A 26,722-nucleotide genomic window follows, 5' to 3' on the forward strand; every position below is an offset into this window, starting at 1 on the left:
TGCGGCGGGGGCACAATAAGTCCGTTCTCCAAGCTTTCCAGAAGAGGCACGAGAAAAAGTGGAAGCCGACGATAAGAAAACATCCACGCGTACAAAACAATGTATCCAAAAAGGAAGAAGGGAGAAGCGATGGAGGAACGATTCGGGACAAAAGATATCTTCCCTCTCCCTCTCCCCCCCCCCCCCCCCTCCTCCCTCCTGTTTCGGGCTCGTAGTTGTCCGTCAGGGAACGACGAGTTCCGAAAGAAAATTTCCCGGTTGGCGCATTTCCAAGGAAGCCGTCGCGGCGCTATGTCCCACTCAGCGACCCCCTCCTCCTCTCCCTCGGCTCCCCATTTCCCTTTCCCATTTTCCCTTTTTTTTTTTCTCCCCGTCGAGACCGCGCCTTTCCCGACGATTCGGGAGATGCAAACTCGGGGTCCACTCAAAAGGGCGCCAGCCACGCGCGCCGCGCTCTTGTTTTCATTTTTAACGCTCTAATAAAACGCCCAGCCCCAAGAAGAAAGAAAAAAAAAAACACATAGCTTCATTTTTGTTTTGACTTTTGTTGTTCCTCTCTCGTGGCGCTGACGTTATTGTTCCTACTGCCGCCGTTATTTTGAATGTTGCCGCCACAACTGCGGCGTTATCATCAAATAAGTAGCGAAAGCGGCACAAAAATAAATAAAGGAACAACAAAAAGATACGTCCTTATAAAGTTCTTGGAAGAAGCTCCGAAAACAGGGTACAGCCCCGGAAGGAGAGAAACTCGGTGGCAAGGCTGTGGCTTTTTTGTTTATTAATATTATGTTCGTTATTATTATACTAGGGGTGTTATTTTATGTGACTGTTGTTTTCAAAATTGTAAGACAAAAAAACAAACGAAGTCTAATAACGGTAATAACGGTACGTGCTTCCAAAAATGAAAGCAGTCGGAATGATAAACAAACAAAAGAACTGTAAAAAAATCTGAAAAAAAAAGAGGAATACTGGCTGCGATGGTGGAAAGTGGCCGCTTCGTCTTTTGAATACGAAACAACTTGCGGTCAAAAATTCTGCCCTCCGGGCCCTCTTCCCACGAAAACCATCTCACTCTACCCATCGCTGCCTGCAACGTTAAAAAAAAAAAAAGAGTGAAGCGGCGAGGCCCAGCAGTCACACAGGGTGACATCAATCTCAAAGGGTATAATGGAGAACACTGACGTGAATGGATTCAGTGTCCTTCTACGCGTGCGCCATCTTTTTTTTTTTTTTTTCCCTGAAGTGTTTTCTATTTTTCTGATTTCGGTGACTTCACAGTAGTGCGTTATCGTTACTGGATGAAAACTTACAAAAAGTTTTAAAAAAGACATAAGGCGTTGCGTGTATTACACGTTGCGTATTCAGTGAACCTGCTGGCCTGGAACGTACAACCCAGTTTTGTGTATATGGAACAAAGGTCAGATAAGATTTTTTTTATTTTTTTACCGGGATCGGAAAGATTAAGGGGTACGGGGTAAAAGAAATGATAATAAAAAGGCTGGAAAGTTGAAGGAGTTGAGAACTTTTGGTGTTAAAGTTTGTGGGAGAGTGGAGAGCAACCAACGAATACAAAGCGACCCGTCTTTTTCCAGCCTGTCTTGACGTGACTTCCGAGGTCTATTTTTCCTTGTCAGTCCCGGATCGGAACCCCAGGGTTTAAAGGGTTTTAGAACCAGTTCACTTAGAAACCTCTCTAAACTTTGAATCCCCAATCCCCCCCCCCCCCCCCCCCGCCTTTCCTCCTCGTCTTTGTCGCACAACATCCGGTACAAGGTCCCTATAAGAATAATGAATATGCAGCAGAGATGGAACCCAAACTATCTTCTTTTGGCCCAGGCGTTCGCGCTAACAGAGCTTCCAGCCAACCAAACTAGTTTAACTACGTACAACGTAAAATGCTAATAGACTGCCCTTTGACAAGTCGATATATTCAACGACCATATTCACCTTTTCAGAAAGTGCCGTATTTCTTACAAACAGAACAAAAGATGACCGTGACTCTTTTGTTTGGAAGATATTAAGCGGTCATTTTGGGGAGTGATGGACAACATAATGTTTATTACGGGATTGATGTCACGTGGCCTGGCGTTACTTGTCACCATGACGTGACGCCACAGTGTCAAATAATATTGTCAGGTGACGTAGCGTCATTTGGCAGAGTGAAACATAACAGGGTGACATCACGTGATTTCACGCTGTGTAAGATCCCGTGATAAGGTGACCTTCTAGCGTACCACTACTTGACACCATGTTGCTTGGCCACGTCACGTGACTTCATCATTGTGATTTCTTCGTGTATCATGATCACGACTGTGGTGTCAGGTCATGGCCGTGACCCCACGACCTGACGTAACGATGTCACGTGACGCCATGAGGTTACGCGACGTCATAAAACGTGACGATTGTGCTGGCGTACCCTACCGTGGATGATGGGGTACGCGACGAAAGAACGTGTGGAATAATTTTTGCCAAGACGAACTTCGGTTACGAAACATTTCATTCTTTAAGAAAATTGGGAGAAATTCCACCCTGTAAAGGTGGATGACCAGCGAAGCTGTTCAGCACACGACGCAGACGTGACACAGAATTTTGAACAAAGGTACGAGCACATTCATTGTCTTGATAGGTGGGCATCGTGACGAAAGGTACGCACACGCACGTGTCGCCCGCCGCCGTTGCTGACGTTCTCGTTGCCGTTCACGCCGCTGCTCTTCGTAGGCGCGTCGCTCTTCGGGAGTCCGGACTATACATGGCTCCCGCATTACGACGAGAGAAGAGAAGTGAAATTGAAAATGGAGAACGGCAACCCAGGCTTCAAGCAAATACCATATTGGCCAATACTGGCAACTCCCGCGGAGCGCGGGCGAAATGTGATCGCAGCGCCCCTGGCGAGCTCGGAGTCTCCGCTAGCAGACGAATTCTCCACAATGCATTGGTTATGCCTATCTCCGTGCAAGGTCCCCAATGCAAAAGAAAATTGTCACGGGTATTCTCTGCTTTGAATAATAGGTGCAACCTTATGAGTGAAGGACATTTTCTTTGTGTGGAAAATATGTTATAGCTCTCTGGATGCAATATTAGGGCTCTCGTGAAGAAAACACTTTGTCACAACTTATGTAACCCAAGCAATACACGAATGTGGAACCTTCGCGCTGTTTTTTAAAGAAGGGCATTGTACAAACATTTCAGAAAGAAAATAGCTGCGTTTCAACTTTACTGTTCTTATGAATCAATTCGTTTTGTTGTTGCAATTCCCATTTCTTGTTAATGTCTTGCTTTTAACCATTTTGTCGAATAGGCGAGCTGGCTAATCCCGTTAAGATCGTCTCAGGATAAAGAAACAAAAGGCAATTTCAAACTACGTACGTTACTGCGATGTCAGTATGCTCTGGAAGAAGTCAATTGTGCACCTGCAAATTTGACGCTATTACTGAAATTAATAAAAGCGGAGTTACAGAAAAAGCAAACTTCTCGCGCGGGTAAAAGAAAAAAGAGGAGAGCGTTGTAGCGCAAATAAAGGTGATGTGGTGCACACTTTCCGATTGTTAGCGCCGGGACGAATAACGTCTTTTGCGTCTTTTATAGAAGCCGGCACCCGTTGGGCCGTTTGCAACTCTTTCCATTTTTCAAATTTCACTCTTTTTTTATGTTTGAGGCGACACTGCGCCGGCGCGGTCTCTCTTCCTCCTGCTTTTATGTTTTGCTTTTTGCTTTTGCTGCTTTTCTCTCTCTCTTTTTTATTTACTTGACGTTGAAATTATCCCATAGTTTGCCTTGTCTTGTTTGGCTAGTTTTTACGCTCTTTCCTTAGCTTCGGCGCTTACTACCGCCGGTTCGTCTGCTCGTCTGCTACGCTATGCTTGAACTGAGGGCCGTCTGCAACTTCGTTGTTGTTTTTGTTTTCTACTACTGCCGTGTGGGATAACTTCCCGATTTCGCCTTCAATTAAGTTTTTAATCTGAATTATTCAGATATGCTTTTTGATAGTTATTAAATATATTAAGAAGTGTAAGCTCATTATACATTTCTTTTCTCTTTTTTTTGTGTGTGTGTAGGAGGATTAATCTGCTATGGGTCATCGTTCGTTGATCAAACGGCCGCCTTCGGGCATTCACCAGCGCATACTTGGAGATGCCAGGTATGCCATGTTCTGCCTACCACCGCAAAAACAAGTTTTCGCGATCTGGTGGAAAACCCTTGTTCCGTTTCCCAAAGACCGAACAAATATGAGTAATTAAGTTACTGCAGCATCCAAATTAAACTGGAAGAGCTACCCAAGTCTAGATTAAAAATCGCCCCTGACGCCTCAACAGACGATTATGACAAGTCCCCGGATATCGCGGAGAACTTCACGGGCCAGACGCCCAACTGAACAGTCATTCCTATGTAGCCGGGTGGGCAGCCAGTCAGATCTGTCGTCATGTTTGCTAAGTCCAATTGCAATCAGAAACATGGAAACCTCGAAAGAGATTCTGTTGAAGAACAAAAACTCTTCGCAGGCGAAAATTACACCACCCTCCGACTTATCTCGTCACCTAGCCGGTAACATCAGCCGAGCCTTCGACACACATTTCACCGATGTATTGCACCAGAGAAGAGTTCAGCTAAAGGCGGTCTTGAGTCCGCTGATAGACACTCGAAACAAAGACATGGTGTGCAAAGCTTGCCTGGGCACGTACGTCAACAAGTACTTGAATGTATTATTGAACTTCTTCGTCAAGCGAGCAAGTGTAAAACCTGCCAAGGTCACTGGGAAAGGAAATATGCGAAAGAAAAAAAGGTCACACACTGCTTCCAAGTTGCACGTACCAGATTGCAGCGTGCGACTCTTATTTACCGGACAGTGTGAGCTAGACTACATTATTCCTTTCCCCTGTTTCGTGTTTAGGTTCTACCAACGCCGCGAAAGCAAATAAAAATACGTGTAGCAAGCAGCTAAAAAAAAGCAAAGCTTTTTTTTGTATTAGTTTCGTCGTGTTGCTTCCGCTTTGTTTATTGTGGACTTAACACCGACGGCGAAAACCACCTGTGCTACGGTCGTCGTTGAAGAAGCTTCTTTCCAGGTGATTTGTACCTTTGTATAGTCTGCTAACTTTTTTGTTTTATTCGCGGTTGTTTCCGACTGTTCTCCGTTTCTTTTTATTTTCGTCTGGGACGAGGTCCCCATCTTTCTTGCAAAGTTCGGAAAGTGTTTGCACGGTCATTTTTCTCGTTACTTTTTTCTCTTTGTAATGCTGCAGCGGCTTGTGCGCTTGCTGTAGTACTCTTAACATGTTGTTTGCGCACGTTTTAATGATCACCTATTCAGGAAAGAAATTGTAATAACGCAGTTTGTAACGAATCGACAGTAACTTCTTACGACGTAATTCGAGCCGATAAGCACCTTTTTTCCGCTTCCCAGATGCGTTTCAAACGCGTGTGATCCCCTGAGTGGCGTTTGAGACCGCTAAATAAACTGTTCTATCTTTGTTTCTGCGCGCCTTGTTATTTGATTGTCGGTGCAGTCGCAATCAGTGGGTTCCGCTTTGCAAGCGGACTGACCGCAAGTAATTTTTTCAGATGTTAGGGTGACGAAACGGGGCTCGCAAAGCTCGAGGACGTCGCGGAGCCGATACTTTTACATTTCGTCGTCTGCTTCCGTAGACTCCGAGTCCGCTAGAGGCGCCACTGTCGCGTTCGCCGTCGCTTCAATGGGTTTTCGGAGGAGTTTCCAGTATTGGCGAAGCGATATGGTATTTGCTTCAAGGCAGAGCCGTATATGGGGAGAGTTTGGTCAGTCTATGATCTCGCCGCCGTAACGCTCTCCTCCCAAGTGAGCCAATCAGCACGCGGCGTAGAGCGAGAGGCATGAGCGCATGCGCGTGAACTCCCGGCTGCTCCCACCTGAGTGGGGAGGGCCGCCATCTTCGATCATTCTCCCGGCGAAATGCGTGGGATCGGCATCTAAATCTCGATTATTGCCTTTTATATCGCTGGCTCTGGCGAGAAAATGACATTCTGTTATTCCTCGGTGGGTTAAAAAGCTAATAAATGAAGATTTTTCGGCGCATGGCCACAAACTTTTATTCAGGCGAAAAAGAAGTCGGCCCGTAGCAGACGACGCGTAGCCTCAGCAGTGCTCTTCTCCGACCAGTCTCCGACAGCGTTGCTAAAAAATGGCGGTCGTCTCCTCTCTGCTTCCTTCTTTCTCTCTCGCTCCTTCGGCGCTCTCCTCCCTTTCATTTACTTTTCTCCTCTCCGGCGCCTTCGTCGCCACACCCACTGGCCAAACTCTCCCAATATACGGCTCTGCTTCAAGGAGAACGCAAGCGCCGCACGCGCATGTTTTCCCCGTATAAAAGATTCGAAGTAAATAACCAAAATAAAGCGTTGACGAACGCACGCGCAAGATGCCATTTGTTTTAGGAGTTTGCTTTAGAACAGTTACTGCTACAGACGCCGGCACGTGCAGCGCGTGGGTGCGGTGCGAGCGCAAAGTTTTTGGTCACGCACACGAAAAATCCACGGAACCCTAGCCATAAACAGCTTCGCTGTAAAGGAAAACTGCAAGCTTCGATATGGACAGACTACCGTAAGTTACTTTCTTTCACTTTTTCAGCACGTTTGACAAAGGCTGCTCCAGTTGAGAAAGTAATATTGCGGTTCTGAAACCGATTTCCTCTTTTCCACTCTGACCTGGGAGCGGATCGGTGCAGTGGTCCGAAAAGTTGAATCTCTTCACTTTGAATGAGGCGGTTCTACGATTTTCCAAATGTGACCAATTAACTGAGAGAATTTTCCTGCGTCACCTATAAGACGAAGGAGAGAAAGCGTTTTTTTTTTAAATTAAACAAATTGATTAAATTTTCGCGTCGTCTTTCGAATGACGTCTCTGGGGGACCACCACTTTTCCCGTTGGGTTCTGTCTTCAAAGCCCTCAGCCGCTCCCTCTGCGAATGTGGACTTTTTCAAAGGTTAGCATCGTTGAAGGCCGCTGTGAGCGATCGAGACAAAAGGTGGCCCGCCACGAGGCTGACGGCGAGTGTAACGGTGGAGGGGTACTGGCTTTGTTGACTGCCCTGTACCCCTACGACGTCACACCGACGTAGTTGCCATAACCGCCACACGCGGCTGCAGATCGGCAAATAATTCTGGTTTTCCTTTGCGATTACGTAGCGGAGTAACCATTTTTTGTTTCGGGCTAAGCTGCGCTTTTTTTCTTTTTCACTTGTGCCCAGATAAACAATATAAAAATGCAAACTGCAAAGTCTGTCAACGTTAAAGTCGTCGAACTGTCCCTTTTAGCGAAACCCACCCTCGCTCTTTGCAAGAACAGCCGTACCTGTGGGAGCGTGCGCACGGCGTCCCTCATTTTGGAACCAACGTCTCAATCAAGGACGGTGCCGCCGAGACAGAACGACCGAAAACAATCCATGTCGAGCACAACACGGCAAAACGGGTCCGTGTTCTGCAGATAGCATCAAACCCGCTTCCAAATTTAGCGCACCCTTCTCGCTTCGTTTTTTTTTTTTCTTTGCTTGTTTTTCTTTTAGGATTTAATGGACGGCGGCACGCGAGGCAAGCACTCACAGCGGACCTGTTTCTTCTTTCTCGTTCGCTTTCACATTCTGCGATTTAGTGCCCTTTGGCTTTTTTATATATATACTTTTTTTCTTTATACAAGGGTATTTTGTTCACCGCGCGCGGCTTTCTATATAATCCTTCGTTCGTTTTCCATCTCGTCTCCCCTTCTTAAGGGACTGTCATGATTCACCAAAGCCACCCGTCCAAGATATCTAAACATTTTCTCCGTTTTTCTTCTTTTTTTTTTACGTTTTCGCGGTGGCAGCGAATCTCAGTATCGATTTGTCTTCTCAAAAAGCCTACATCCCACTGTATATAACTTTCTAACTTGTAAGTAAAAAGGAAACAAAAAAGAAAATAATGCGACGACGGTATACCTGAACTTTTGGCAAAAACAGCCTTTTCAGTGCGCTCGGTGTGCTCATTTCTTTTTTACAGGTCGCCCCTTCACCGCGTTTGGGGCGAAGGCGGGTCGAAGAGAAGACTGCAGCTAATAGAGTATCGCCAATGGGCTGACTGACTGCGTATTTTACTCAGATTAACCAATAAACCGATAATGGCCAATGTACCACGAGCCACTGCCTCTTTCCTTATAGATTAATCCGGCCAGTGAACTAGATTAATATTAATGATAATTTTATTTTTTGTATTTATGAACCGGTAAGGTCACTCACGAACTCAATCCATCAAAATGGGAATCGAGTTCCGATTAAAATCGTATATGCTGTTTTTGTTTTATCTAGCTGTTTTTCTTTTTTTCTTCTGTCACTTGACTTGGCAATCTTGGTAGCATCGCGATACTGTAATTTGTTCATTTTTTGTAACCTTCAACTGTAACTCGATACAATTTTATTAAAGTAACTGTAACGATAACTTAAATATAGTTTTTCTTTTTTTTAAATTAACTACAAAGTATCTGCGAAGATACAGACACTTGTCACGGAAAAATTACCCTATTTTGGGAACACTACGGCGGGTTTGACCATGTGCGGAGAATAGACCGTATTGTATTGCATTGTATTGTATTGTATTCTGCGGCGCAATCTCTTTGAAACGAGAGTCGAAGTTCGACACGCCAAAAAAGTTAAAAAAGAAAAAAAGAAAGAAAAGAAAAGAAAAAGGGGGAGAGAAGGGGGGAGTGCCATCTGGTGACTCAAATGGCAGTTTATCTTTTACTATACTAATGGCGGCAATGAACCTGTGGTCTGCAGTATTTAATGGGGCACCGTCACTTAAAGGTCAACGGTAAACGGGAATATGCACTTCACTACAATTATTTTTCAGTCTCTTTTAGTCTCGATTGCGAAACAAATGCAGCCAGTCGGAGCGAAGCGCCAGCCCACATAGACGTCTTGAAAGAGTTCTATACATCAAGGGGTTTTGAAGCCGAGTGTGTTCTACTAACACATTGACTGGGACGGAGTTAGAAATGAACGCTTACGCAGCTCTTGCGTCCAAATCCTGCTTCACGCCGCGCTAACATATAGCATGATATAGGCCTCGAATCATCTGCTTAGGAGCATCTTCAACTTCTTCCTTCATCAGTAAACAGAAGGCCGCCATTAGTATAGCACAAATGCCGTTTTCAGATGATGATGATAGAGATCAAAGTGGCCAGACTGAATTCCGGAAAGGGTCTATTGGCCCCACATTATATTACCCACGTCAGACGGCATTCTATACTTCGTTTCAGCCTCGGTCCAGACGCAGCTCGATGCTACAAGCGCGAGCATGTGGCCCAGAACAGTGCTTGCACTGCACGAGCGCGCGTGCTTGGCAGGGACGCTGAAAGCCCGGAGCTCGCGCTTGTAGCTTTGGCTGCGTCTGGACCAGGGTGTAAGATAGACAGGTGGGGAAATGGCCCATAGAAGCCTACCGCAACGCCGTGACCGGATTGTGTACTCGTCTGCTTCCGGGTACCCCCGACTTGCGACAGATGGCGCTGCGGCGAGAGGAAAAAGAAATCGGAATCGAATTTGCATGGAACTTTATGGGAGCGTGCGCAAAATAAACCGAGAGCACAGCATTCCTTCATTGAAAATCCACGAGAAATCATCTCCGTCAGTTTAGCCGGTCGCCACCGGTCGCCGACCTGGAGTGAGAGTTTGCGGTGCTCCACATAGATGGCGCCACAAAAAAAGAGAAACCCGAGGGGTACACAATCCGGTCGCTCATTTGGCTCTCGTTTGCCCACCTGTCTATCTTACACCCTGGTCTGGACCGAAGCTGAAACGAAATATAAAGCTCCCTTTCACTAAGCTCTTTTATAAAATCGGCCAGCCAGCAAGCGATGGTGAGTGCGCACGTGCCGTACGGCGTGCGCTGGTTCGCCGAGTTTGTATAGGAGCTTGTTCTAACGGATTTTAAAATGACCGTCTGACAGGGGTTTGACCCCTGTAAATAAACTATTAGATAAAAAAAAAGGAAATAAGAAGGAAGAAGAAACCTTCGACGAGTTCAGACAGATGAGCCCATTGCAATTCAGCTCTGACTTCAGGTAGTTCATGTCAACGCTGGACAACCCAAGAGGAGGAGCAGTAATGTTGTGTTCTATCCTGAAGCCAGAGCTGAATTTGTCAATGCGCTTATCCATTTAAATTTGTCAAAGGGTTTTTCTTCCTTCCTATTTTTTTTTTTTTTTTATCTTCTAGTTTTGGGGAATATTTGTCTTTTTCCGGGTGCGTGTGTGTGTGTTTTTTTTTTTATTTATCTTCTTTAGTTTAAAATGTTCGGACGGAGATTGTAGATATTGAAGGAGACATTCGTAAATGTTCCTTGCTAATTAAAAGAACTGCGCTGTCTCTTCTTGTCCGTAAGCGTTTAAATTCTTTCTTTATTCTGGATGACGCTGGATGACGTATTTTCATGGCCATCTTTCGGGCACAACAACGACGACACTTGTTTTTCACGTAATATGACAAGTGAGTTCGTCCTAGAAGCATAGGACCACTTCTAGGGCGACCGCAAGGACGATGCCAAGGTAGTGGGACCAGTAGAGCGGCGGGTGCCGCTCAGTCGTGTGTTTATCGGCTTGTTCGACGCTTTTTTGTTCAATGGGGCAAGTAAGGATTTCGCCTAAAAGAAAGAACTCAAACCTTCTTTCGTTTGATCAAAGTGCCGGCGCAGAGGAAAAAGGACTTTCAATTTTTGTTTTTCCTTGTCATCGCGCGGAAAAGCGCATTTAACATTTGCTTTATTTCAACCTTTTCTGTGCGCAGCTCTCTCCCCCCGTCTTCACCGTTTCCGGCCTCATTGAAAACCCCCGCTTCTTCAGCTATGCGACAGAGCCACCTCGCGGAAACACGCGACGTGTAGACACCTAACCGTGAACTGTCTAACGCCGAACGAGACTCCGTCTTGGGTGCCGCAGCAGTCGCGGCGATAGCTTTGCGAAAGCGGGTCGCCAAAAGTAGACACTATCTGACCGAGGCCACAGAGGATGTTTCTTCTGGTCGACGGTCGAGTTTTTTGTTCTTCGTTGCATCGAAGAAATTAAAAAAAGAAAAACGGAACGCATTCCCAGACGGCTTTGTGTTGTTTTTGTTTACTCCTTTCTTTACCTTGTTTTGGACTAACGGTATTTTCCTATTTATTCAGTTCCAAATGGTTTAACCTTCTGCTCCCCTTCCTATCACAGTAATGAACCCGTCTGTTCATCGGTATCTCCCTCTTCTGTCAGCTGAGAACAGGAAATAGGAAAGCTCTTAAAAAAATGAAGGACGTTTACAACTCCCTGTAATGCCGAATTAGAGCGCAGCTCATAAGGAGGACGAGGGGAGGGTACATAGGGGACGGTATGCCCCTCCTCCTCATCCGTACCCTCCCCTCCTCCCTCCCCATCTACTCCTCCCGTGCTCCTCGCCTCCTCCTTCCTCCTTCCTCCTCCTCATCCTCTATCCTCCTCCCCCTTCTCCTACATCCTCCTCCTCCCTCCTCCCATCCTCCTCCCATCCCCTCCCCCTCCCCCTCCTCCTCCCTCCCGCGCGGTGCATTATATAAAACGTTTCATAATACAACGCGCGCGTCACCGCGGTGCGTTATGGAACGTTTCCCATAGTTCACCCCGCGGTTACGCCGACGGCGACGCTGACGCCGACGCCGCTCAAGCCAGAAACGGGCGCCTAAGAGCTGCGCTCTAAAATTGGAAGGGAAAGAGAACGTCACAAGAAAGAAGGAAAATAGTTGTGTGGTAACCAACCGTTATCGCCGAAACGAGAGCTTGTCAGTGACGAGCGGCAGGCGTTACCGTGGTCCGGCTATGAACTGCTCCTTGACCATGTCGAATATAGTGGCCATAACTTCACTGCTCGCTGCAAACATTGCAAAAAAGTATACACCGCCCTACGACTACTGTACATGTATTCCCGTCAAACGGTGTTTTCGCACAGCCAAGTTTGTTGTGGCCTTGTGCTGCCCGCACTCTCATGAACCGAAATGCTTCTTGTAATGAATACGATTGACTCGCAGGTTCTTACGCTTTTGTCGCATCTAGAGCGTGCATGGTTCTGTTTATTTTTGTCCACTGAATTTTTAATGCCGTTACCGAGCTCTTTATATCGCCTAAAACATCAGTTAAGAATATATTCTAGCGAGAGAAATCTTAAAAACAGTTACGAACCCCAAGGGAAGTCGGCATAAATATCGATTTAAAAGGCCGTGACGGGGGTCTTTAAAACGCACAAAATACAAAACAAAAAAGCACGAGCACATTTCTACGAACACTGTCAAACAAGCTGCGTAAGTATATTACCGTAAAATTGCAAATAGACTCACAACGGGTATAAAATAGAAAATCTTTAAAATCAAAGAGCAATTCTTTTCTGATTCGAATAATCCACTTTCACACAAAAATTTCAAATAGCACTTATTCAAAAGGCTAAATGCCATTTTGCCTAGATGCCATTGAAAACAGCTCAAACCACTTCAAAACGAAAGCGTTGGGTTAATTAGGACTGCGTTTGACGGTTCGCGATTTCACCATGTGCGTTCAGACCTACAAAAAACTGTTTGCACTGTGGCACTAAGCGCGACATTCCACCATACTCAGTGGGACAGTGAAGGCGGCTTTTGTTTAGGTCTATACATATTTTCGCTTCGTCATCCATCGCGCTTCTTCCGTATATTGCAAGGATTCACATCTGTTTTGCGGGGAAGAAAATGCTCCAGATTTTTAAAGTGAATTCTGTTCAATTATTATCTCTGACAACTTAACCGCACGGCAACTCCAGGTCATTCTGTTATCGTTCCGGCTCTAACGAGATTGCGGCATAAGACGCCAACAAAGGAATTGCGAAGATCGTGAACGTAATAGGCCCGACGTCTCTGAAGCTATAACAATGGAAAATAATAATCTCAAAAGCAGGCTCTTGTGAAGAGAGGGGCTACGCATAACACAATACTCATGGTTTTTTACAGCATTCACGGCATCGGCTTTGTTCTTGGAGCTTCGTTACATCGTTTTTCTGACGTTCTTTGACTACAATATGAGCAAAATGTTCTAAAAAAACGGTCTAGTAAAAAGCGCATTGCAATTCAGCTCTGACTTCAGGTAATTCATGTCAACGCTGGACAACCCAAGAGAAGGAGCAGCAATGTTGTGTTCGTCACCGGCTATCCTGAAGCCAGAGCTGAATTAGTCAATGGGCTCATCAATTTGAATTTTTCAAAGGTTTTCTTCTTCCTTCTTATTTTTTTTATCTTCTAGTTTTGGGGGACTTTCGTCTTTTTCCAGGTGTTTTTTTTTTCCTTCTTTTTTGATGTATCTCCTTCTTTAGGTTAAAATGTTGGGAGGGAGATTGTAGATATTGAAGGAGGCATCCGTAAATGTTCCTTGCTAATTAAAAGAACTGCGCTGTCTCTTCTTGTCCGTAAGCGTTTAAATTCTTTCTTTATTCTGGATGACGCTGGATGACGTATTTTCATGACCATCTTTCGGGCACAATAACGACGACGCTTGTTTTTCACCTAATATGACAAGTGAGTCCGTCCTAGAAGCATAGGACGACTTCTAGGGCGACCGCAAGGACGATGCCAAGGTAATGGGACCAGTAGAGCGGCGAGTGCCGCTCAGTCGTATGTTTATCGGCTTGTTCGACGCTTTTTTGTTCAATGGGGCAAGCAAGGATTTCGCCTAAAAAAAAGAACTCAAAACTTCTTTCGTTGGATCAAAGTGCCGGCGCAGAGGAAAAATAACTTTCTATTTTTGTTTTTCTTTTTCATCGCGCGGAAAAGCGCATTTAACATTTGCTTTATTTCAACCTTTTCTGTGCGCAGCTCTCTCCCCCTGCGTTTCCGGCCTCATTGAAAACCCCCGCTTCTTCAGCTAAGCGACAGAGCCACCTCGCGGAAACGCGCGACGTGTAGACACCTAACGGTGAACTGTCTAACGCCGAACGAGACGCCGTCTTGGGTGCCGCAGCAGTCGCGGCGATAGCTTTCTTTGCGAGAGCGGGTCGCCACCAGTAGACACTATCTGACCGAGGCCACAGAGGATGTTTCTTCTGGTCGACGGTCGAGTTTTTTGTTCTTCGTTGCATCGAAGAAATTAAGAAAAAAGAAAAGAAAAACGGAACGCATTCCCAGACGGCTTTGTGTTGTTTTTGTTTACTCCTTTCTTTACCTTGTTTTGGACTAACGGTATTTTCCAATTTATTCAATTCCAAATGGTTTGACCTTCTGCTCCCCTTCCTATCACAGTAATGGACCTGTCTGTTCATCGGTATCTCCCTCTTCTGTCAGCTGAGAACAGGAAATAGGAAAGCTCTTAAAAAAATGAAAGACGTTTACAACTCCCTGTAATGCCGAATTAGAGCGCAGCTCATAAGGAGGACGAGGGGAGGGTACAAAAGGGACGGTATGCCCCTCCTCCTCATCCGTACCCTCTCCTCCACCCTCCCCATATACTCCTCCCGTGCTCCTCGCCTCCTCCACCTCTTCCTCCTCTCCTCCTCCTTCCTCATCCTCTATCCTCCTCCCCTCCTCCTACATCCACCTCCTCCCCCTCCCTCCTCCCATACCCTCCCCCTCCTTCTCCCTCCCGCGCGGTGCATTATGGAAAACGTTTCATAATGCAACGCGCGCGTCACCGCGGTGCGTTATGAAACGTTTCCCATAGTTCACACCGCGGTTATGCCGACGGCGACGCCGACGCCGCTCAAGCCAGAAACGGGCGCCTAAGAGCTGCGCTCTAAAATTGGAAGGGAAAGAGAACGTCACAAGAAAGAAGGAAAATAGTTGTGTGGTAACCAACCGTTATCGCCAAAACGAGAGCTTGTCGTAAGTGACGAGCGGCAGGTGTTACCGTGGTCCGGATATGAACTGCACCTTGACCATGTCGAATATAGTGGCCATAACTTCACTGCTCGCTGCAAACATTGCAAAGAAGTATACACCGCCTGGAGGTCCTCTTCCGCCAACCTTCGCAAGCACCTCGGAAACAGATTGCGCCATACGACTGTACTGTACATGTATTCCCGTCAAACGGTGTTTTCGCACAGCCAAGTTTGTTGTGGCCTTGTGCTGCCCGCACTCTCGTGAACCGAAATGCTTCTTGGAATGAATACGATTGACTCGCAGGTTCTTCCGCTTTTGTCGCATCTAGAGCGTGAATTGTTCTGTTTATTTTTGTCCGCCGAATTGTTAATGCCGTTACCGAGCAATCGCTTTTTATATCGCCTAAAACATCAGTTAAGAATATATTTTTGCGAGAGAAATCTTAAAAACGGTTAGGAACCACTAGGGACGTCGGCATAAATATCGCTTGAAAAGGCCGTGACGGGGGTCTTTAAAACGCACAAAATACAAAAAAAAAAAGCACGAACACATTTCTACGAACACTGTCAAACAAGCTGCGTAAATATGTTACCGTAAAATTGCTAATAGACTTACGACGGGTAAAAAAGAAAAAGCTTTAAAATCCAAGAGCAATCCGTTCTTTATTCGAAAAATTCGCCTTCACGCAAACATTTCAAATAGCACTTATTCAGAAGGCTAAATGTCATTTTGCCTAGATGCCGTTGAAAACAGCTCAAACCGCTTAAAAAAATAGCTTTAAAACAAAAGCGCTGGGTTAATTCGGACTGCATTTGTCGGTTAGCGATTTCACCAAGTGCGTTCAGACCTACAAAAAAACTGTTTGCGCTGTTGCACTAAGCCTGACATTCCACCATGCTCAGTGGCACGGTGAAGGCGGATTTTTTTTAGGTCTATACATATTTTCGCTTCGTCATCCGTCGCGCTTCTTCCGTATATTGCGAGGATTCACGTCTGTTTTGCGGGGAAGAGGATGCTCCAGATTTTTAAAGTGAATTCTGTTCAATTATAATCTCAGACAACTTAACCGCAGGGCAACTCCAGGTCATTCTGTTATCGTCCGGCTCTAACGAGATTGCGGCATGAGACGCCAGCAAAGGAATTGCGAAGATCGTGAACATAATAGGCCCGACGTCTCTAAAGCTATAACAATGAAAAATAATAATCTCAAAAGCAGGCTCTTGTGAAGAGAGGGGGCTACGCATAACACAATACTCTTTTTTTTTTACAGCATTCACGGCATCGGCGTTGTTCTTGTAGCTTCGTTACAACGTATTTCTGACGTTCTTTGCCTACAATATGAGCAAAACGTTCTAAAAAAACGGTCTAGTAAAAAGCGCAGCCCCCCTACTCTGCCATGGCGTCAGCAGAGACAAGCATGGCGGCACCCATTGAGCAGAGCAGACACCAATCTATTGGCTCCTGTGGGTGTCATGCCGACGCCCACGATATTTCGTTCTGTAATAGCTCTCACTCGCAAGCTCTTTTCGACTTGCTGATTCCAGCTGGCCACCGACACCGCGAACAAATCGCTATGGTATTCCATGGTCCACCATCTGTCTTCTATCGCGTAAACAGTCCAACAAAAAAACGACATTCAAAATACAAGCAAACAATCACAACTTAGATATAAGAATCAAAACGATTTGCCACACAATTCGGAATACGGACGAGAAAGAAAAAAGAAAGACGATTTCGTCTGCTTTCTTCTTTTTAGTTCCTCCATGACACACGTATAGGGTATTATTCTCTCGATTGGAAATGTGACGTCTAGCAACGCGCTCAATTTTCGGTATAAAAGGTATTACGCTACTGGGAAACGGACCCACAATACAGCCACTCGCGCACCTCTTTGAACGTGCGATAGCAAGAAGAAAAAAAAAAATTGTCTTACAACCGAAAGGTAGAGTTCGAGACCAGAATACAAGGCAGCGGTCAAGGCGTAAATAAAGGGTCTTTTTTTCCAGTTCCTCAATTCTTTTGATCGATGGCGACCGAACCTAGAGCGGCTGATGTGGCAGTCTGTATGGATCGAGTGTATGGAAACGCCTACAAATGGATCACCGCCTCGAAGGCTGCCGAATGAGGGTTGCGTTGCCAGGTAAATGGGGTGGTGCATGGCGTGCCTTTTGACGTTTCATCGTAGAATGAATTCGCCTGATTTTTGGGAGAAAGGGAGGAAGTGCTGGTTATGCTACGCGAATATACGAAAAACAACTGCAGAATCGATCATGGGACTCTCTCATTGTTTTTGTTGTTGTTGTTTTGTCTATTTTTGTATCAAGATCCTTTTGTGCAAGTTTCTGCAGAGGGATTTTCTGGAGCCTCGTCCACACCATAGAAACGAACGGCAAACGCTGCTCAGTGATATATTAAAATTCACACTGATAACAAGTTCTTTCAGAGGCATAATTACCCATTTTTACTAGAATATGTAGAAGAACAAAAATAAGATTTATCGGGTCCTCATAAAACTTACTTTGTTTAGTCCACTGCGGAAAACAAAACAAAAATCAGTGTTTCCCATATTACTGGGCTGAGTCCCACAATGCCAACCAAACAACGATCACGAAACATTTGGTCGACATTTGAAAGGAACTGTTCGCAACAAACAACCTGCACGACATTATGAAATCTACCGTTAGGTGACCCGAGCAACACGTAAAACATGTAACTCGTCATTGAACATGTCTTTTACAAAATAATTCAATCGGTGATTCCACCTGATCGTAAAGCAAAAGGCGTATTGAATATGCCTGCGAGCAATAAATACTACTGTGTTGCTGTACCATTGATAACAGCGAAGTCATCGCCTTGATAGTCCAATCGTCGCGCTCCGTAAACTTCGGCCCAAACTTTGTGTTTGACGAGCTTAGATCCCCTAGTCTCCCTGTGCGGGGACAAGACCCACATGGGCGTTGAAAAGGGAGGGAAGAGAAGAGACGCGGGGGTTTTGAAAATTAACTTGAAGTTTCAGTCAAATTGGTATATTATCAGTTCAGGTGGATTGAGGCGTACGATATCTGGGCATACTGGGCTTCACAGTCGATAAAAGTGATAATGCGGGTACTAGTTAAAGATGTGCAACTAGGCCCGTTGATCGAAAAAATTCTAGAAGAAAAAGGGATACGAACTACGCCTTTCGCTGTCCTTCAGGCGTAAATAAAATGTAATTCTTGCGAATCGCGGGCATGTTGTCATTCGGCGGGGTGTCCACGAGCGATCTTCAAGCACGCAAAGAAAATAGGGTGAATGGTTTCAGGTATAACGCGGGTGACACAGTGCGACGTCTAAAGGTTAGATATTAATGCGCAAGCATTAACTGTGCCATGGAGCGAAGCCGGCGTTGTCTCTAACCGTCTGTATCAGAAGAATGGCAACTAAATTCCCATTCTCAATAAAACACAAAGAAAAGCACAGCAAAGCAGATGCTTCGTCGCGGAAGCCGGCGGGTGCGCTCAAGGTCAAAGCGGTCGCAACTCAAAAATTAAACACAAAGAAAAGCACAGCAAGGCAATGCTTCGTCAGGGAAGCCGTGGTGAAGTGTGGCAGGGTTCGCCGCGCCTGCGCAGTGCAGGAGTGTGACGTCACTGCTGCAGCGCCGTGTGCAGTAGGAAGACGTGGCGTGCTGCTTGTAAGAATGCCCTGCGTGTAGGAATGCTTTCGCATTCCTAAAGGTAAGCAATTTTAAATGTCTCTGCGGAACATTTTTTTTTGCGTTTGACAGTGTAGCCACGGTCCGATCGGAGGCGGTGAAGGATTCCTATATGCGACTATTTGGTGTTTTGTTAAGGACGCATTATGTTCACGAGGAGTCTGCTATAGTCACTCAGAATTTGTCAAACGCCTCGGGCGCTCCCCAGCTCTTTATTAGCACCGTTCGATCGGTGCGTTAGCGGATCAGAACGCCAAGCTCCTTTCACGGAGCAAGAATTGCGAACGGATTAGGCAACCTTTTGCGTTTCTCATGCTGTCGGCTACCTGTCCAGCGATTAGCACCCGGGCGAACAATATGCCGAATCATCGGGCTATGTATGGATGCACGTACGGCTTCTTGTCTTTCGCAGAAATGAGGAACTGCGCATGTTCGAAGCGCCTTCCACAGGTCAGTAGACCAAATATGACGACGCGCAGACGGCCATCCTTAGAAGGGTTTATACGGGTACAAAATCAGGGAGAGGCTAGACATAGCCTCGTCTATGCTGACAAAGCCTGGCAGATTGCCGCGAGAAGCGGCCGCCGAAATGGAAAAGGTGGAGCGGCAGACAACGGACGAGAGAAGAGCCACGTGACTGGCGCCCCGCTGCGGCGACACGCCGAAACAGACTTCTCCCGAGCGAACAATGTGTTTCGGGTCCTCGCCGTCCTCGCCACTGTGAAAGCTGCGCGCTGACGTCCAGGTTCCACGAAAAATGGCTCTTTGATGCTTTGTGCTAGCAGATCTACGCGCTCCAAATCTGCGACCGGGCCCTCTATGGCTCCGTCGTCGAACTGCCAGGCTCTGCGAGTATGGGAGGAGGCTATGGGCTAAGAGACGAGAGCTAACGGGGGCGTTTCAACACCGAGGTCTGGTGGGAAGGATTAGCGAATAGACGCGGCGCAAAGCCGGCTGCCTCAGTCTCTACATTCAAACTCCGAACGCGTTCTAACGTCCAACGCCGGCGTCCTGCGTTGGGCGTTTTAAGAGGTATTCACACGAGGGAGAAATCCCCCCCAACACGAGCGCATCATGAGGCAAAAACGCGAGGCTTTTGCACATCGCAAAGCCTGACGTTTTCGTCGCGGGATGCGCGTGCCGTGGAGAAATCCCTGAGATTCCTCCCTCCTGTGAATACCCCTTTAAGGTCCGAGCGAATTCCAACAGTAAGTAGTGACAGAGGCCGCTCGCCTCATCGTCTACTCGCTAATCATTTCGGTCAGAACTCGGCGCTCCGGCTTCCTCGCGTGCTTTTTTCTCTTGCTCGCCCTCTTTTCTTACCCGTATCGTCCATTGCAACACGCGAACATCTAGGAAGCTCCACTCTCGCATTCCCAGAAAGAAACAGTGCACTTGGCCATTGATTGTTCCACGTTGCGAAAGGAGAAGAGCGCAACCATCAGAGCCCCCTTACTTTCTAATGGTTTCTGGGCAGTTTGTTTTTTCTAGATCTTAATTACAACCGCGTGATATTGATGCCCCACAAGAGGACATTACACCACCCGGCTAACTTTCATTGTAGTTTTTTACTTTTTTTTTTTTTTTTTTAGAAAGAAACGAAGAATTATTTGGCTCTTTTTTTTCTTGATCTTGTTTTGGTTTTGTTATTTCGCCTAGTGAAAGGAGGTCAGTAGACTGCAGAGCTGTGAAGAGACCACTAAAGTTGAAATAATGAAGTTTTCCTCTCTTTCTATTTCTTGCGGAGCGCTATCTAGCGACAAATTTGATCTGGTTTCGTGCTAACTCTTTACGCATTACGGTTCTAGGTTGTTTTTTTTTTTCTTTTTACGTATGGCTTTTTTAAAGGGAGGGTAATCGATGACCGAGTTTGTTAACGCCGCGCAGTTCGGAGAACGCAGCGTGAAGTCCCTCTCTGCAGGACCCAGGATGCACGTGTTCTCAACAAGGAACTCCGGAAAATGTGCGTTTTCACATTGAGTCGAATAGTAGCGGCGCTTTTCTCGCTGCCTCCCCCCCCCCCCCCCCCCCCACACTCCCCCCCTCCCCCCTCCCCCCCCCCCCCCCCCCCCCCCCGAGCCGTGCATACAGAGAGTTTGGTCAATGGGGGGCGCAGGCAGAGGCAGGGCGTGCCCCAGACGCAGAACGTGGGCTTGGCACGCTCTCTTGGCCAACTAGAAGCCGAAAAGAATTCCCTAGCGGTGGTAGCGAGAAACAAATTTGGTTATTTTAATAAGCGCGTAAGAGTTAAATGTAGTAACCCTTTATGGTTTAAAATAGGCTGCAGGTGATGTTTCGATCTTGATCATGCAGAAAGATGAAAGAAACGAATGCGCCGCTCTACTCTGCTTTGCTCGCACAGAGTGTGACCGCTCGGAAGGCAGATTCCCGCCCTCGGCGCTTGGCGTACGGATTATGTCGATCGTTCCGCTAGTCGCACTCTTCCACCATGATTTTCGATGACCGCGATTAAAACATTACGTGCACCATGTTTTCAGTCACCGAGAGTTACTCCGATGCACTTATCAGGTTTGTTTCTCGGGACCACCGCCCGGGTATTATTTCCGGCTTCTGGTTGGCCACATTCGAATTTCTGAAGACGCCCTAAAACACGCCCAGCCCGCTTTCGGCCAATGGCGCCTCCTCATTTGTCTCCTATACTTCCCAAAGAATGGCCAAACTCTCTGCTACATATACGGCTCTGCCCCCCCCCCCCCCCCCCCCCTACTTGACCTATTGTCCCAATTGCTACTACGTAGATTATCGTCGCTCTTCCTGTACGGTTTGTGGAACGCGTCTCCGTCTGGTGCCTTTATCCGCGTCCTAAGAAGGGCTTCTTCGATACAGATTCAAACGCAAGTCACCGCGAGATTCGTACCTCGAATGTCGCGTAGAAATCGGTTCAAGGAGAAACTTGGGCATGCGGCATTCGAACCACCGATATTGCGGTCGACTCGCGTTTGCCGACAGTCTTTTGTATGACGTATAAGAAATGTGAACCCGGCTTTATGATGCATGGGTGGGATAGAGGACAATGCGGACGGCAAGTTCGTCTGCTTCCAGGGGTTGCGATGACGTCAGAATGCCGAGCTCTGATTGGCTCGAGTGGAAAGATAGTGGGTCGCTGAGATCCCTTATCTCAGCGTCGTCTGCTCCTTTGCAACGTCGTCTGCTATTCAACAGCTGTCTTAGGTTTACGAGCGAGCTTGACTTCGCTTTTCAGAGAGGACAGACGAAATAACTCGAGCGGTACGATGTGTTTTTGTCTAACAACTAGCAGACACGTATCAAGGAGCGAAGCCAAAGGACTCACGGGCGATGTGGCCGACGCGCCGAGGTTTGTTTGCTAACAACCGAGAACGAGGGTGGTTAACGTCCGCAAGTTCCCCCTTTTCGTGTGCGGCGTCGAGCGTATCGCGGAAGTTATGCCGTAGACTCGTTGAAACCAAGGGGTAATTATTGTTCTTATTTTTGGCGAAATTTTATGGAAACTTATTTTTTTATTCCCTGTTATTTAAACAGACGAACACTCGCTCGAGGGTAATCCGATGGACTTCAGTTAGCCCTCTGCATTTGCTCAAGTCACTTTTTTCTAAGCTTACTGTCTTAACAGACAAGGATAAAAACACGCTGCTTCCTTCAGTGTAGCGCGCGTGCGGCCCCGGATATCTAAGGGCATCACAGACCTGTTATTGCTCTGTTTCGTGCGGCTAGGAGCCGCTTGTCCCTCTAAGAAGGGTGCAAGGTGCAGAGAATCACGCACCTGTTTAATAGGCTATAGTCTCGTTCGTTATCTGAATTAACCAGACAAATCGCTCCACCAACTAAGAACGGACATGCACCACCATCCACCGAATCAAGAAAGAGCTCTCAATCTGTCAAACCTCCCAGAAATTTAAAATGCAACACACCGTGTGAATGCGCCCACCGCATCCGAAGACGCAGCACGTTTTCATTTCCCCTGGTAACACTGTCCCTTAGACAGCACCTAATCGGAACCGACCTCTAAATCACACAGGACAGAAGCGAAACGTTCTTCTCTCTTTTTTTTTTTTTTTTAACCAGCAATTACGCGAAGGACTTACGGCTACAGCCACAGCTGCTACAGCACGTCCGCCATTGCCGACGCCGAAATGTTTACATCCACGACACCCCCCCCCCCCCCCCCCCGCCCCCCCCCCTCGAGGAGGCAGAGCTTAGTATAACCTCCTCCCCCATCTTCACACCTCCTTTCCCATGCGCAGGAGACCAAAATGCGCCCACTTGCAAGGCGCATAAACACACGTAATCTCGAGGTAATCTCGAGGTCTGAAGTCCAGAACTCACGTGTGAGGTCTACGGTGACGGCAGCTTCGAAGGGGCCTCCGATGGTGTTGCTCGTCTCGCAGCTCAGCTCCATGAGCAGGTCGTCGCGCGTCAGGCTGTCGATGGCGATGGTGCTACGCACGACGCCGTCTAGATCCGTGGCGCCTGGGACCACCTCTCGCAGGACCTCGACGCCGTCTCGACGCCACGTGATCGTCGGAATCGGCAAGCCTGGTGGAAAAACAGAAAGTAACCAACCTTCATTTCCTTCTAATTTTTTTTAATGAGTCATTGCGGGTCAGCTTTTAATTAAAGTATCAGAGGCCGGGGATTTTTTATTCGAACTTCTGTAAAGTTTCATTTTATTACTTGGGCATCGCAGGTCAGCTTTCAGGTATACAGCTTTGAAGGCCGCACAATTTCTCATAAAATGTTTATAACAAAAAGCCCGACTGGGCAGATTTAGAAACCAAATTTAGTGTAAAGTAAGCTCCGTATACTTTTGTACAGTGAAGGCGAGTATAAAACTATTTGTTCATCGCAACATTTTTTCTTAAAATTTATATAAATATAAAATAAAGTACAAAGGGTAGCGGGCCCATGTGTTGCGTCCTTTCCACGGTGTCCCTTCTGACATCAGCTGAAATGATTTCGTATTTAAGGCAAACACGATTCATTATGTATCTGAAACCCAGTATCAAAAATACAGTAAAACTGTGTTTATCCTCTCTAAAATATCGAGGAACGTTCTCATCAAATTAGCATTTTGACGCGCGCGCGCTCTCGAAACGCAGTCATGGCCGTAAAATCGATCCGCTAAAACTTTCTTCCACGTCTGTCGTCAGTAACGTAAAAAAAAAAAAAAAAAAAAAAAAAAAAGTTATTTTGATTACTAACTTTTTACTTACACGATATGAGCGTTGTTTACTGCCTTAAACGTCCCTCTAGAAGGTGCAACACCCGTAGTGTGACAACATCAATAAGTAAAAAGCGATGGCTGCCGAAGAACTCTGAAGAGAAATCGTCGGCACAAGCGGTTATTGAACGCCCTGGCGATATCGACGGAGGACAAATAAAAGCCGCGTAACTTAATACCTATAAAAATAAAAGGGACACATTGTAGACCGGTCTTGAGTACCTATACGGAGACCTGGCATCAAGTTCTCGTTAGTCGGAAAGTATCGGTAAAAACCTCACGTCCGCAGTGAGTATATATAGATATATCTCTTTTTTTTTTCAGCATTTATTTCCACACTAACCGTTACGGTTCATTTGCGGATTTTTTTTGATGTATTGCTTTAGTGTTCGATAGAGATTTTATTTTTATTTTTTGCCGGGAAGAAAGCAGAAATAAAAGAACGATTTCTTTTATTATTTTGCCGTTGTCACGCCAACAGAAGACAATAGGGACTTTCAGCAAACCTGTACTGTGTCCCGCGTACCCCGCTACCGAAGTCTTTAGGGGAGTTTTCGTAGACCGCGTTTCCCCCTCCGCTAAGGAAGAAGCCGCTATTGCCCCTGCCCCTGCGCATCGATAGCCTTGACTGTAGAGTTCAGGATACCGTGGCGGATTGCGCAGAGCATTGCGGGACGGCAAAACGACCTACGAAAACCCGCTTTTAAAGCATGCTTTTAAGCGTGCGCCCGTAACGGTAACGCGGTAACGGTATGCTAAAAGTTCCCATTCAGGATATAAGCGTAACCGTCACCCATTCTCGTTTTGCCTCCCCTCTACTTTTTTTTTACTATTTGCAGGAAAAAAAATTTTTTTTTTTGTCGCCCATTCCGGATATGCTTACAAGTGTTGTTTCCTTTACTCTTGTTTCCAGGCACCTGGTAGGCATGTGCCGCATGGGCGACGAAAGAAGTAATAAAACATTGCATCTTGCAAATAGTTAAAAGAAAAAACAGTGGAGGAGGCAAAACGAGAAGGGGTGACGGTTACGCTTATATCCTAAATGTATTTTATTGGCGTGGCGACGGCAAAACAGTGATCTCGTTCGTACCGGAAGTGGCGTCATTCAAGATGGCGGCGGCCTTGTGGAAAAAGTCTACAGACCATTTCAATAATCGCCCTCTGCGCGTTTCCGTCTGCTGGGGAGTGGAGCGCGTACTGAGCATGCGCAATAACTCTCTTGTGCGGGAAAAAAAAAAAAAAAGCCGCGCACGCGTTTACAATGAGGTATCATTGAATTTTGCGCTCGGGTGATAAGCGCTGGAAAGATGTATACAAAGACTTCGCTAATTCGAAGGGGAGAAGAGGACGTGGAAGCACATTGAATGCGTATCATTAAGACGCGCACGCGCAAAGCCAATCTCAAATGGCCGACCATTAGTCGTACCCCAACTTCTTGATCACAGCGGGCTTTATGTTTTCCTCTTTTGTTTCTCCCTCATTGATCGCTTTACAGAAATCCGACATGCCGTTTCAATTAAGTAACGCATCGCCGCATAAAGACCCATTAGCTCGCAATTTCGAAGCAGCTTGATCGAGCCGGAATTAAGTGCGGCGATATAGAGATAGAAGAAAAAAAAGCTGCTTTGCCAAAACGTGGCTGCAGGATGCAGTTAGGCCGCGCACAGAATGGGAGTATGTGCTTTGAGGGGTACGCACACGGGAGAGAAATTGCTCTCTTTGCTCCCTGAGGTGAGCATCATGTGATAACAGCGTCACGCCTTTGCACGGGGATGGGGAAGCTTTTGCTCGGCCTATACTCAAACGGTCCCCTCCTTGGCGGGCACTCTCTTCACAATTGTCGGGATGTTATTCGCGTGTCTGGCAACTTTACAGGTTATGCTTTCCGAGACGCAGGCGGTGGCATCCGAGTCGCCTAACTTGTGGCTTGTAACGTCCCTAGACGCTCCTGTCGTCTGCTAGCACGGGGTCCGCCATATTCTTCCTAACTCGCCCATTATATGGCTGTGTTCGAAATCTCCCGAGCTACTCCGGCGGGTCATGCCACGTGACAATCCAGGTAGAACAACGCTGGACGCGGATAGGTCCTCGAACGCCAAGGTACCAAACTGTTACTCGAGAGGGAGGTCGAGTCAAATCCGCCATGTTCTTCCTAACCGGAAACGGAACGCGGACAAACGGGAAAGCGCGTCGGCACATCAATCGCTGTCGCTACTCAGCATATCGTTATTCGAGTGACTTTAGTGGCTTGCGGGGGTCATCGGCTCGTTGAACGTTTCTTTTCTGTTTTCACGAACGATACTTCGATATTCGACAATGTCAGCCTCATGCAGCTCTTCATAGAAGTGATTTTAAATTTGCTTTTTTTTTTTTGTAATTGTTGCGTGCGCATTTGTACCCAGCATATTTTTTTCCAGAGGAAGTTGTTTGTTGTCTTTTGTATCTAACAGTGCTGCTGTCATAAACACCTACCGCCTTTTCATGTACGCCTCCATTCTTTTACTCTCACCAGGGCGCACCGACACTTGTTGTCGATAGTGCAACCGTTAGATGCGTCTGCTAACACTGACGTCCCTCTCAGCTCCCCGCCATCTGTACGAACGCTGGAGCTTTCGAGAGAGTGCCGCTGGTTCCGCCGATCGCTGGCGTCACGCACTTCATTTCCCGAGGGAGCTTCCCCGCGTGAATACCCTTCAGCGATGCGAGTCGATTTGAGTGTACCCTCAGGCTTTCGATTCCTTGCGCTGGGGCTCAAAGAGCTGCTGGATTGAAGGAAGGACGGAGGCAGACGGTTGAACTCTTTTAATCGGGCGGCGATTCGCGACACCTACACTTAGAGCTCGGGCAAAGTAACGCGCACTCGGGTATTAATGCGGTAAATAAATGGTCAGGTTATAATTGCTGCACCAAAATATAGGACTCTACGGAAGTGTAAATTTGTGGTAAAGATATAAGGCTAAGATAAGAAAATA

At 46.7% G+C, this 26,722-nt stretch overlaps 1 protein-coding gene across 2 annotated transcripts in view; it reads right to left on the bottom strand.

Moving 5' to 3' along the window:
* LOC8043297 (hemicentin-2) overlaps positions 1-26,722 on the bottom strand; it is a 248,591-nt gene that overhangs the window by 109,614 nt on the left and 112,255 nt on the right. For both annotated transcript variants that reach the window (XM_029972765.4, XM_042288829.1), the window contains exon 4: positions 22,856-23,065. In XM_029972765.4, coding sequence (XP_029828625.3) covers positions 22,856-23,065 — 210 coding nt within the window. The remainder of the gene's footprint in view (positions 1-22,855; positions 23,066-26,722) is intronic.

This window comes from Ixodes scapularis, unplaced genomic scaffold (assembly GCF_016920785.2).
Source record: "Ixodes scapularis isolate PalLabHiFi unplaced genomic scaffold, ASM1692078v2 PGA_scaffold11__112_contigs__length_91849675, whole genome shotgun sequence".
Taxonomy (NCBI): domain Eukaryota; kingdom Metazoa; phylum Arthropoda; class Arachnida; order Ixodida; family Ixodidae; genus Ixodes; species Ixodes scapularis.